The following is a 13,290-nucleotide window of genomic DNA, read 5'->3' on the forward strand; positions in this document are numbered from 1 at the left end:
AAGAGATGCCAGTCACAGGTTTTTGAAAACTCATCTTAAAAGTGACATTGCATCACTTTTGTTGGATCCTGCTTGTTAGAAGCGAGCCTCTAGATTCAGTGCCCATTCAAGGGAAAGGGTTATAGAAGTCCATGAGGAAGGGATCAATGGGGCTTATTTTAGAGCCTGCCTACCATAGCGGTAAAGAGCTTTTGAGGAGTAAACTTTTGAACAGGAAGGCGGGGGCGGGGGTGAGGGGAGCTAAAGAAAACTTTATAATTCTGTAAAATCTTAATTCTAGTTTTTGAATGGTCTACCACAATTACTAGAAAATTTTAAGAAGGGTTAAAGATGAGTTTGAGTTCTTACAGAAGATTGTACAGGCAAATCTTAAATCTATCTGGTCAGAATTTTAGGAGGAATAATCTGCCAGCAGATTACTAATAATCTGCCTGCCTTCAGGAGCTGAGCATCTGAAGGCAGGGAACACAAGAGGCATTATCAGTAATAGAGATAGAGATGTTAGATGTTTCTTGATTTGGTGACTAGACAGTAAGAATGGAGTGAAATTTCAGAAAACATTCTGAAAACAAAGATAAAATTTTGAATGACTTGATAAATGAGAAATGAGTATATGTCTTGAGCCATACATCGTGTCAGATGTTTTACATATTTTATTTCTTTGAGTCCTCTCAGTATCTATGAAATTGGAATTTTTCACACCATTTTATAGGGGAAAAGATCACAGGAGACACAAGCTAAATGACTGCCCACTATCACCCAACAGTGGCATTGCTTTTTCTCTGCTGGTGCCCTGTCTCTGCAGCTCCCGAGCCATGCTCTTCTCTGTTGTGCTGTTCTGTGGCATTGTCTTGGAGAAAAAGAAGACAGTGGAAATGATCGTAGTCCTGACGATTATCATAGTCATCTGGTCATTTAGCATATTCTAGGCACTGTGATTGGAGAAGGCGATGGCACCCCACTCCAGTACTCTTGCCTGGAAAATCCCATGGCCGGAGGAGCCTGGTAGGCTGCAGTCCATGGGGTTGCTAAGGGTCGGACATGACTGAGTGACTTCAGTTTCACTTTTCACTTTCATGCATTGGAGAAGGAAATGGCAGCCCACTCCAGTGTTCTTGCCTGGAGAATCCCAGGGACAGGGGAGCCTGGTGGGCTGCCGTCTATGGGGTCGCACAGAGTCAGACACGACTGAAGCGACTTAGCAGCAGCCGCAGGCGCTGTGGTTAATACTTCGAATATATCACTACTAGAAATTCTCCCAACAACGTTATGAAGAAGGTGTCATTATTCCCAATGACATGAAAAGAGATCAAATGGCCCAGCATTACAAAACCTGGACACACAGAAGTCAACTGACAGAAGACGGGAAGAGAGATGCCTTTTCAGAGATGGGGATGCTTTTGCTGAAAGTCCTCTGGATGGTTGGCGCAGACTGAGGAATTTTAAACATGAAAGTGTTAGTTTGAGATCTTTCTCCTCCAGAGAATAAGCAACTCTCTTCTGTCCTCCCACAGAACTGAGTCTGAAAATATATATAACCAAATTCAATTCCAGTAAACAAATTCCAACAAAAGCTGCATAATTAAGGCTATTTTTATGATTAGCACCATTTAGTTTCCCTGAATTTACCAGAACAAACATTGCCTCAGCAAAAATGACTACTAATGGCTGAACCTAACAACAACAGAAAATCCCCAGAAGGGTCATTGAGGCCCCAGCTGCAGCTGTGGTTCACCATATTTCTTACTTGAAAGCTGAGAATCAACAGGAAAATCAGGCTCTACTGTGCTGTGTAGATGTGGCTAAAACTGTATTAATTTATCCAGCAAACATTTGTTCAGTGCCTACTACATGCCAAGCAGTGTGCGAGCCACACTGGTATTACAGGCATAGATTATACCTGGCATTCTCAAGGAATTTGCTATTGAAAAAAGTTGTTGGGAGAAGGCAGATAAAAAAACAGCCAAGTTTTATGGATGAATAATGGCTTGTCACAGAAACATTAAGAGGTGGATTAGAAGAGTCTTAAAGGCAGCAGCCTCATAGGATGTGCTAAGTAGATGGATATTCATTTGGACCATTAGGGAAGGAGGGGAGTCAGTGAGTGAGGAGAACAGAGACCTGGAAGTGGGCTTGACCTTGGGTGGAAGCTAGTGCCTACCCCAAAACTGAGAACAGCAGGGAGAGGAGCAAGTTCCAGGAAAGGAGAAGTGTTACTTCAAAAATGACTGGTTTGCTTTTGGGCTCCAGTTTCATCCATGAGATGGATGAAACTGGAACCCATTATACAGAGTGAAGTAAGCCAGAAAGATAAAGACCATTACAGTATACTAACGCATATATATGGAATTTAGAAAGATGGTAACGATAACCCTATATGCAAAACAGAAAAAGAGACACAGATGTACAGAACAGACTTTTGGACTCTGTGGGAGAAGGCAAGGGTGGGATGTTTCAAGAGAACAGCATCAAAACATGTATATTATCTAGGGTGAAACAGATCACCAGCCCAGGTGGGATGCATGAGACAAGTGCTCGGGCCTGGTGCACTGGGAAGACCCAGAGGGAGCGGGTAGAGAGGGAGGTGGGAGGGGGGATCGGGATGGGGAATACATGTAAATCCATGGCTGATTCATGTCAATGTATGACAAAAACCACTACAATATTGTAAAGTAATTAGCCTCCAACTAATAAAAATAAATGAATTAAAAAAATGGTTTGCTTTGACACAGGATTTGTGTGGCCAGGGTTTCTAGGACATTATGTTTGTGAGACCAAAAGCAAACAAATGTCTGGTTCCAAGATTTGGTGACGCTTTAGCCTGTTGCTAATGTGGTGTAAGTGCTGCCACCCGCAGCAGTGGTCACTTTGAGTATCTGCTGAAATTTGAACCCAGGCCCAAGTAATTTCAAAACCAAGTTTCTTTAATTGGTCTTTGCTATAACAGATACTGTCTGTTCCTTTGTAAAACCTATACTGAGATCTACGGCCCTCCTGAGTGTTCAAGTCTCTAGCATGTCTCCATGCTTCTGGTCCCTCTAGAACAACCAGAAGAGGCAGAAACTGTCAGTTGTACTTAATACTGTAATTATGAATCTTAATAAAATATCAAATCCTCTGATGGAATATGAGTATAAAGGAAGTTGTATCTATGAAAGCAGATAAAATTCTTTGTAGAGACTCAGAGAAGACTGATAGCTCAAGAAAATTAGATTGAAAAGGAAATGCAAAAGAGAAAAGCTATAAAAATCTAGAGGAATTTCACACTCATTTTGCCTTGCAAGTATCTTTTTCATCCATTTTGAGACAGTGCATTAATTCTTTGGAGTATACAAGCTCTGGTTCTGGTTTATATTAAGAAGGAGTACGTGAAACATCAGTCAGCATACCTGTGAGCCAAACCTTTTGAAGGAGACTTCTGTGTGCTTGCCCAGGGTGAGCATACTATGAGAGAAAAGAGGACAAGAACTTTGGGGCTCACTACAGGCAGGCGCACGTCTTCAGAGTGAACTGAGGATAAGGTTCAAAGATGCAGAGAGTGCATCTCAACACAACAGGATTATGCACCAGGGCTTTTGGTTGGAGAAAAATGAAAGGAATGTATTTCCATCTATTTTTCTGCAAAGCTTTAGTCCTGTAGACTGCAAACAAGCATAGCATAGAAGAAAGAGCATGGGCTGTGGGATATGTTAAATGTGTAGCTTCAGGAACATAACTAATTGACCTTGAGGAAAGTTTCTGAGCCTCAGTTTTCCTCAAGTTAACATGGAATAGTAATATCAGACAGTTTTTAAAGAATGTACAGTGTTGGGCACATAGTAAGTTACAAAAAAAAAAATCACTATTCTTTTTTTTTACCCCTTTGGGAGGCTATTTAAAAATATAAGATGTTAGTCAAGAAGGTAGATAAGATGATGAAATGGCAAGAACTATTCTTGCCTCATTTAAAGTAGATTTGCAAGTTGGGACAAAGAACTTTCAAGAGTTTCTGTTTACTTAAAAGATGTTGAGTATTTTCAGAATAAAGAGATAAAGAGAAGAAGGATCAGGATACCAGTGGAAACACTTTGTTGTAGCAGTTTTGGGGGGGTACAACATTGTCAATTTTCCTCTGTAAATGTCAAATTCAATCCAATTTAATTTTGAGGTTTATGAAATTCTGTATCAGTCCATGTAATTTATTTTATTTGCTGACTAACCATAAAAGTAATTTCCATTTTCCACAAAGATAAAAGAATTAGAAGAACATATATTCTGAGTCTACTAAATGTAACTTTTAAACTTCCAGGTGTTTATGGGGTTCTGTAGTAAATCCACACTTTATTCTAAAGCCTGTTTAGGATGGGAGTGATAAATAATCAATGAGAGAGAATGGCAACGTGTTTTTAAACACTATATTCAGAGTTTCTGATAAATAATAGTAGAATAAAGACAGTAAAATACACATCTTGTCCTCAGGATGCTTATGAGGTTAATAGAGAAAACACTAGTAGGTGGAAAGATGAAATGAAAGATAACAAATTTTAACAGAATTGCAGGTAGTTTGGGTATTGAGAAGGAGACTGGCAAAGTGAAAAAACAAATCAAAGCAATTCTTGGTGACTTACATTTATAAAAACTATTTCGATGACTCAAATGGATAACAAAGCCAGAATTACACTTAGAGGTGAGAACTGCATATATTGTACAAACCCTAATCCTGTTATTCACTAAAAGGAATGTTAAAAAATTAATGTGATATAATGCTGCCTTCTCATCAAATGACTTTACAGGGCATTTTCTTGATAGGTTAGAAAACTTCCTAGCAGGTTATAGATATTACCAAGTAAATGCAATTGGCATTCTTGGATTCATTTTTTAAAAAATATTTTTTCAAGATCCTATTATAGGTTAGGCCTCTTCCTAGGCACGTATTTATGTTCATTCCCTTAGACATGGTGAAGAAGTATCTATTTTCAAGCTGTTAAAGGAAAATTAAATCATTCGTTTCAACTTAGGTTTAATAAGTGCTATGCCGTCATCAGACTTGAAATTTAACTTCAGATTTTACTGAGTCATTCATGATGTTTATCAAATTGATGTGATATAGAAGTGAACTTTATATACCTAGCTTAGGCCTTCATACTTGCTGATGGCTGTAACTACAGGGTTAAGAATAAGTGCAGAGTTTTACACCTCTAAATCAGAACTGTCAGCAGGGTGTCTTGAGATCATGTACTTGCCAGTCTTGCTGCATTTTTGTTCATTAACATCCCTGGGATTCATCAAGTACCTATCAGTTCTAAAAGTATGTATAAATAGAAGATGAATTAATGTACAGGATCTCACACACACACACACAACAGGTCTGGAGTTAGAGTCCTTTTAAGGTTTACAGGAACTAATCATACCACAAATGGAAGCTCTCTGGGAACAGCCAGCCCCCACTGTTCAGCTACCTTCCCTCCCAGTGCCATTGGTACTTAGAGTGATGTTTACAGTTCAGGTCATTTCAGACGTTTCTAAAGACTCCTAGGATTCCAGGTGCTGAAACTATACAGTTTCAACATGGAGGCCAGCCACTGCTTTCCCTTTCAGTCAAGGCATCTCTGATTTTTTTTATGGGGGAAACAGGGAGTTCTAATGTGTAACTAGCGTGGAAAGTCACTGCCCAGTATGAAATATCCTGAGCTTACTTGTATACACAAATGCCACCAAAGTCAAAGTCTTCATGATAATAGTCTCTGTGTGTGGAAGAAGAGTCTGAGTATGCTGCGTCATCCTTTGTTGTTCATCATGCTCAGTGGCCTCCAGAAATTGTGTGTACGTCTGGACACTGCAATTTAAGAGAGAAATTTGAGAACCTGGAGAGATGTCAGTGTACAGGCAGAAAGACAATTACAGAGAATGAGTCCTAGGAGGAAATTGCAGTTATTTTACTTTGAAAGAGAGAATTCAGAATGGCAATAATAATGATCTTTCAGAAATTAGGAATTATTACACTGAAGTTAATGACTGGATTTCCTTCATTTGCAAACAGAGTCAAGTAAATACATTTTCAGGTTTAGCAAGAACAGTTTAGTGTAGAACCAAAAGATAAAATAGCAATCAGATGCTAAGCTTCTTTAATCAAAGAAATATCTCACTCAGTACACTATGAAACGTTTTAAAGGCAATATGAATTCTTGTCTGTTTTATGTATTAAATGTAATACTACCTGAAGGAACAGGGGATAATTAAAGAAACTTTGTTTTTCAAACCTGTGAGTCAGTGATTTATCTTCAAATTAAATCAGAAGGTATAGATCTCAAACAGTTAACCTGGTGCTGCCAGGAAAGGAGCCACTTTCTAATCATGTTAAGGAACTTAGTGGTGAGGAAGAATACATATTCCAGGGGTTGTGAACTCAGATACGTACAGGGGCCCACCGGTGTCATGGAGGAGTGATGCTAACAGCTTAGTATAATGAATTATGGACCTTGTGGTGTATTAGAAAGTGTGTGACCCATGTAAACGAACAACCACTGCTGACTCTGACCAGTGGTTCTCATGTCAATGTGCCTATATTGTCAGATGTTTGGTTCTATCAAAAAAAGAAAAAAAAAAACTGGAAATTAGAATATTAGGTGACCTTTTTTTTTAAAAAGTTGTCAAAATGCTCACATTTATGAAAGTAGTACTAAACAGGCAAATCTATGCACCCATGTGGGCTGTAAGTTAGAAACTTCATTTGCCCTTTAGGTCACTAGTTAACCACCGTGTTAGTTAAACAAGTAAATGAAGCAGAGTTGATTGAACTCTAAAGCTTAGGAGAATTAATCTACCAGACCTTTTTTTGTAAGGTCTTAAATAAGGTCCTTATTTAAGGTCCTTAAATAAGGTCCCTTCCAACTCTGTGAATCTTTTGACCTACCATTTCTTCTTCTCTGTCAACATTGGGTGTCAATATTGGGTGACTTAATGCATTACAGGTGGTAGGAATTGAAAGGAATTACTTATTTCTCTTAGCAATGTAATTTTATTTAGTAAAACCATCCTTAGATTTAAAAAAATATCCTAACCAATACTTAGATTTAAAATAGTTTGTTGCTTCACTAAAGATACTGCTGATGCTGTTAGATTTTTAGAAATGCACTTATATATGTCATAGACGTGTCACTTTGGATCTTTGAACTAACATTTGTAACCCTAGCTGCATGAGGCACGTCTGACTCAAAAGCCTACTCACACTTTTACCACTTGGTGACACATTTTATTTCTCTTTTATAAAATATTTTAAAAATAACCCATCTCCACATGAGTAATAACAGCTGGATTTCTGAAATTCCCTTCCTTTTAGACAGGAGAATATGCCACAGATGAAGAGGAGGACGAGGTAGGGCCTGTTCTTCCTGGTGGTGACATGGCCATTGAAGTCTTCGAGCTGCCTGAGAACGAGGACGTGTTTTCCCCCTCAGACCTGGATACAAGCAAGCTCAGTCACAAATTCAAAGAGGTAAGTTGCCGATCTGCAAAATATTTTTCTCTACCTGTCCATCTCATTATTAAGTATATACTTTTGTTAGAAAAATATATTAAGAATAATCAGTTTTCAAAAGAATGCCTCTCAATTACAGATTGTCCAGAATCTCATTGAATTTCAAGGCAAAAATTAAGTAGATCTCATTTTACAGTCATTAATTTAAATGCATTAAATTAATACAATCATTATTTGTCATGGTGACAGTTTCTAACTTGTCTGTTCCATAATTTCTAGCTACAGCTTTAGTTTGCATTTTTTTGTGTGATAAGTTCAGGTTGTATTTTTAAAGCTTTATCAAAGTTTCGGGAACTGGTTTCCTCAAAGGCAGTGATTGCTAAAAAGGATTTTGTTTTTTTTTCTTTTCCTAAACTAGACAAGATTCCAGCAGGGATTAGATGGTATTCCCAAGTGGCTTAATTGAAGAAAGTTCAATTTCTTTAAAAAGTTCAAGGAAAAAAAAAAAAACCGCTTTTTAAAAAACTTTTGATTTTATCTTAGAATATGGTTGAATGAACGTTGAGCAGAGTTAACAGAACTAAGTGATATTACAATGCACAGGGACCAGCAACAGCAGAACTGATGCCATCTTTTGACTTCCTGGGTGAAGAGGGAAACAGAGAACCTTTTTTGAAGGCGGGCCATTCACCATCTGCAGCTTTGTAAGATGCAGCCACTGCTAAAACCTGCAACTTGGGAGTGAGGGTGATAATATACCAAGACCCTCCTCTCCTCTGGCTGATGCCGCCCATCAGTCTAATCCAGGTAGGATAGCCCGGGCGATTCAGTCCTGAGGCAGGAGCTTTCAGAAATGGGCCAGGATCCCCAGGGGGCGAAGGGAATGTAGATAACCACAAAACTCTTCTTCCGGACTAACTTCTCAGAACCTCAACATGTAAAACGGAAACAGTGATGAATGCATCCCCAGGCATTTCACTCTCTGTTGTTTCGTGGAACTTCCTCCATTGTTGACAACAAATATGTCATTATTTACAACCTCCCTGCAATAACTCTGAACCACTGAGGCTTGAAAACCACTGTTCTGTGGTTACAAGTCTCTGTGGGACTTGACCCTACTTGGAAAGCATATTTTCCTATTCAAGAAAAACAAGGTTGATAATTGCAGATTTCTCATATCTAATTTTGATGTGTTAGAAACAGGGACTTTTAAAAAATTTATCTATTTATTTATGTCTGTGCCGGGTCTGCATTGCTGCACGCAGGCTTTCTCTCGTTGTGGCGAGGGGGGCTACTCTCTCACAGGACGCCTGAGCTTCTCATAGCAATGGCTTCTCTTGTTGCAGAGCAGGGCTTTGGGGCGCCTGGGCTCCGTAGTTGCTCTTGGGCTTAGTTGCTGCATGGCCTGGGGGATCTTCTGGGACGGGGATGGAGCAGGCATCTGCATCACGAGGTAGAGCACCAGGGAAGCCCAGCAGGGAAGTTTATATGTTCTCGGTTATACCAGAGACACCTAGTATATTGACTTACCTTTTTAATTCCTCATGACACATTTGTGAGGCCAGCGTCACAGTGACTGCACTTTTCACATATAAGGTTTTATTAAATAAAACCCTATAATGAACATAGGGCTTTGGAAAATGCATATTTGTATAAATGCCCAAGAAATCATTCATAATCCCAATATTGTGTTATTTGATATTATAGGATATATACTATGTTAAACTCCTGCTCTTGACACTAAAAACTCTATTTCTAGGATCTTCCCATGTCCGGAGAAGGCAATGGCAACCCACTCCAGTACTCTTGCTTGGAAAATCCCATGGACGGAGGAGCCTGGTAGGCTGTAGTCCATGGGGTCACTAAGGGTCGGACACGACTGAGCAACTTCACTTTCACTTTTCACTTTCATGCATTGGAGAAGGAAATGGCAACCCACTCCAGTGTTCTTGCCTGGAGAATCCCAGGGACGGGGGAGCCTGGTGGGCTGTCGTCTATGGGGTCGCACAGAGTCAGACACGACTGAAGCGATTTGGCAGCATATCATCAAATATTTTTCCAAAAATGATGCTTATTTACTGTTTATCTTATGGATCTTATATAATTTACTTCATCCCTTGCTTTGGAACAGTTCCTCTATTTCCAGTTCTTTTTAAATTATTAAACATAATATTGTAACAAATACTACATTTTCCTTAGGATAATTTCTTACAGTGGAATTATTATAGAGTATGAGTATTTGGGGGACTTGTACTTAGTACCAAGTTGCCACTAGCATGGTTTTTTTCTTGGTAATATAGAAATTTGTTATGTCTCCCAATGAATGTGTTTGGAATGCCCATTTCTCTTCCACATGTTATTATTAGTCAGATTGAACCATTTCCATTTATATAGTTCACAGAGTCCTTCAAGCAGAATACATGGGTTTTCCAGATGATTTATGACTATTCCTAGTTCTAAATCAGACACAAACGTCTTGGTGACAATGAAGTACACTATTATGTAGTGATCAGAATTCTCTTAGAGTAGAATAGCAATGCCTGTCTTAGGACCATTTCTTATAAAGGCTTTCTAGATTAACTGATATCTTCAAAGAACAATGCAGAGAAGTGGCCAAGTGGAAGTGGTATAATCTGTTTCTCCTCAGCTCTGATGTAGCCTAAAATTACATATTATCTGAAGAGTAGATGAACTGTTTGTTCTTTAAAAAATCTTCCTTGAATATTGTAACTCTCAATCTAACTTTGAGGCAGTGAGGACAAGGTTGTGTTCCCTGGCAAAAGTCTATTTTGTAACTTACATGTTGCCAGGTGAATATGATCCCTACTCTTTGGAAGATAATTGAGCTGGAATTAGAATACATGTTTTTGTTTTTTTTTTTTAAATGGAAGTTAAAGAGCTTAAAAAGCAGAAATAGTAAATAAAGGTTATAGCCTCCATTTTCTGAATTGAGCCAAGTACTCAATACTCTAGAAATATTGTTTGAAATGGACTCTATAGTGTAGACAGCTACATGATCTAGACTGGGGGTCAGCAAACTATGGCCCATTGGCCAAATCTGATCCACTGCTTTTTTTATAAATAAAGTTTTACTCAAACACAGCCATAGACATTCATTTATATGTTGTTATTTATTATTGTCTACTTGTTTGTGGCTGTTTTCATTCTACAGCAGTAAAGCTCACTGATTGCTCGGAAACCGTATAACCTCTAAATCCTAAAGTGCTATTTGCACTTTTACAGAGAATGATTGCTAACGTTGGTGTAGGCTGCTCTGTGATCTGGAGCCATTCTTTGTAACATGGCTGATTTAGCTTTAGCCTGAGGAACCAAATCTGCATTTTTAACTTGGCTTTTAAGAATTGAACGTTTGTCACCATCTCTCAAACAGGCAAATACTGTGTCATTTCACTTAAAACCCCTTTATTCTCTTTTGTTTTATACTTAACGTATGAATATGTTCACTTGTCCGAGGGTTTACCGCAGGGTGTCAGCTGCCTGGCCCCTGCCACAGGACTTGTGTCCGGCACACCACCACTGCCACAGTGTTAGACTTCTTTATGTGATTGACACCACATGCCCAAAGGTGGACACAGAATCTGGGGTGGAGGTGGAGAGTCATTTTGTGTTGGAGTCTGTAAAAAAATCTCATATTACAGAAAGAGTTCTCTTAATTATATTATTTCAACCAAAAGTCTACATTATACTGTTTGGGCAAAGTGCATTATACTAACATTCTCGCAATCATTCCTATTTTTAGCATATTCTATATCTTGCAACTGAACTCCAACCTCCTCTATTTTCTGTTGAATATTTTATCCAGTCTTTGCACAGTTCTTAGGATATACTTAGTGGTTATATTCACATTCAAACATTCATATTTGGTGAATGAATGGTGTCAAGCATATACTAGAATTTGTTGTATAATACGAGACAGTTATTTAATTTCCCAAATAGTTGACAAGGGGGCTAGCACATTTATTAAATGCTCATTTAACCACTTCCTTCTGGTTGGAAGGCCAGCATTATTATCTGCAGTATTTGTCTTTACACTCTGGACTGCCTTTGACCTTCATATTCTGTTTCATTTTCTCATTAATCTTTGGCGCAGTAATGTTAGAATGTATATAAAACATTAATGAAATAAATCAGATCCACCCAACTCTTCTCTTCAAAAATTCCTTTACTTTTCAAGTTATTCAACAAAACACTTGAATCATTTTAACTCCCTTGAAGAAACTTCTTTGCGTCTTTTATTGTAATTTCGTTAAGCTAGTAAATTAACTTGTAAAAAACTGGCATTTTTATCACATTGACTCTTTTAAGTCAAGTTCATGGAACATATCTGATTAATTAAAGTCTCTCTGACCCTCTCTCAAATTTTATACTCCCCTCTATTATGTGTCACCAATAAGTAATTGAAAGTCTTAACCAGAGTGGATTAATCAAAAGCTGCCACAAAGGTTATATTAGCTCCAGTATAACTAAAGAAGTCGTATTTATTTTTCTATTTTCAGAAATGACTTTTATAAAAGAGACTTAATGACTTTCATAAGATCAAAATTTGTGTTCCCTGAAAGTTTGTTATTACTCAGCTATAAAATCATATGTGCATTTGTGGAGGAAGATTTTTAGAATACATTTTATAATAGCTATTACTCTTTTCAAGTTTTTCTTGGGCCAGCTTTGGTATTTTGTACTTCTCAAGAAATTTATATATTTCCTCTAGGTATTCATATCTATTAACTTATATTTTTATAATATGGCTTTAAAATATTGAAATCTTTAGTAGCTATAACTAGTTACCTTTTTTATTCTTTTTTTCCTTTGAACATGCTCAATTTTTTCTTAGTTTTTTCCTAGAATTTATCTGTCAAGTTAGTTTTACATTTCCATTTTTTATTTTTAAATTTAAAAATACTTATTTTTTCCTACCAATATCTTTATTTTTTTCTCCTGTTTTATTTTTTGGTATCAGTTGCATTGAATACATTTATTTTTCTGATAACCTTTATATTTTGATAAGTATATTTAAAGCTATAATTTTTTTCCTGAATATTGCTTTAGCTATATGCAACTTTTCTCTTTAACACAAGAATTATTTACTGGTATATTTTACTTTCCACACCTATCTACTTTATTTTGCTATCCTTTTGTTATTGGGTTCTAATTTTATGACACTATTCAGAAAACATATTCCGTATAGTAGCTATTTTGAATTTTCAAGACTTCTTTTGTTGTTTAATTCATAAATAGTTGTATTTAAATATTCCTTATGTATGTAAACATCACACATATTCTGTACTTTGATATGAAATTTATATAAGCATTAAATTTATATCAATAAGATTAATAATACAAAAATACAAATGTCTTCTCTGTAGCATGGCTTAGATTTTGTGGTTTGATGTACCAATTCTGAAAAGCATAAGTTAAAATCATCAGCTACAGTTTCTTTCTTCCTATAATTATAGCAGTTGCAGTTCTATATATTTTAAATCTTGTTGTTAGCTACATATATGTTTAGGATTATTGCAACTTTTCAATTTATTGTAACATCTCTTATTTCTAATGACACATTTTACTACAAATTCTATTTTGTTTGTGAAAATTCAGCACTGCCTTTCTTTGGCTCCATATTTGCTGCAGAGCATCTGTTTTCTTCCATCTCTTTATTTTCAACCATCCTGTATCCTTTTCACAACTGTGTTTCCTTTAGTCAACATATTCCTAAATCTTACTGTTATACTACTCTAGGAGTCTCTGTCAGTTAACTGGTCAGTTTACTCCATTTATGTTTAATTATTTTAATATTAGAACTTACATATACCACC

At 37.1% G+C, this 13,290-nt stretch overlaps 1 protein-coding gene across 1 annotated transcript in view; it reads left to right on the top strand.

The window, feature by feature from the left end:
• PPP1R9A (protein phosphatase 1 regulatory subunit 9A) overlaps positions 1–13,290 on the top strand; it is a 322,249-nt gene that overhangs the window by 242,216 nt on the left and 66,743 nt on the right. Inside the window, exon 8 of the mRNA XM_061164924.1 lies at positions 7,319–7,474. Within this exon, the coding sequence (XP_061020907.1) occupies positions 7,319–7,474 (156 nt within the window). The remainder of the gene's footprint in view (positions 1–7,318; positions 7,475–13,290) is intronic.

This window comes from Dama dama, chromosome 18 (assembly GCF_033118175.1).
Source record: "Dama dama isolate Ldn47 chromosome 18, ASM3311817v1, whole genome shotgun sequence".
Classification (NCBI taxonomy): domain Eukaryota; kingdom Metazoa; phylum Chordata; class Mammalia; order Artiodactyla; family Cervidae; genus Dama; species Dama dama.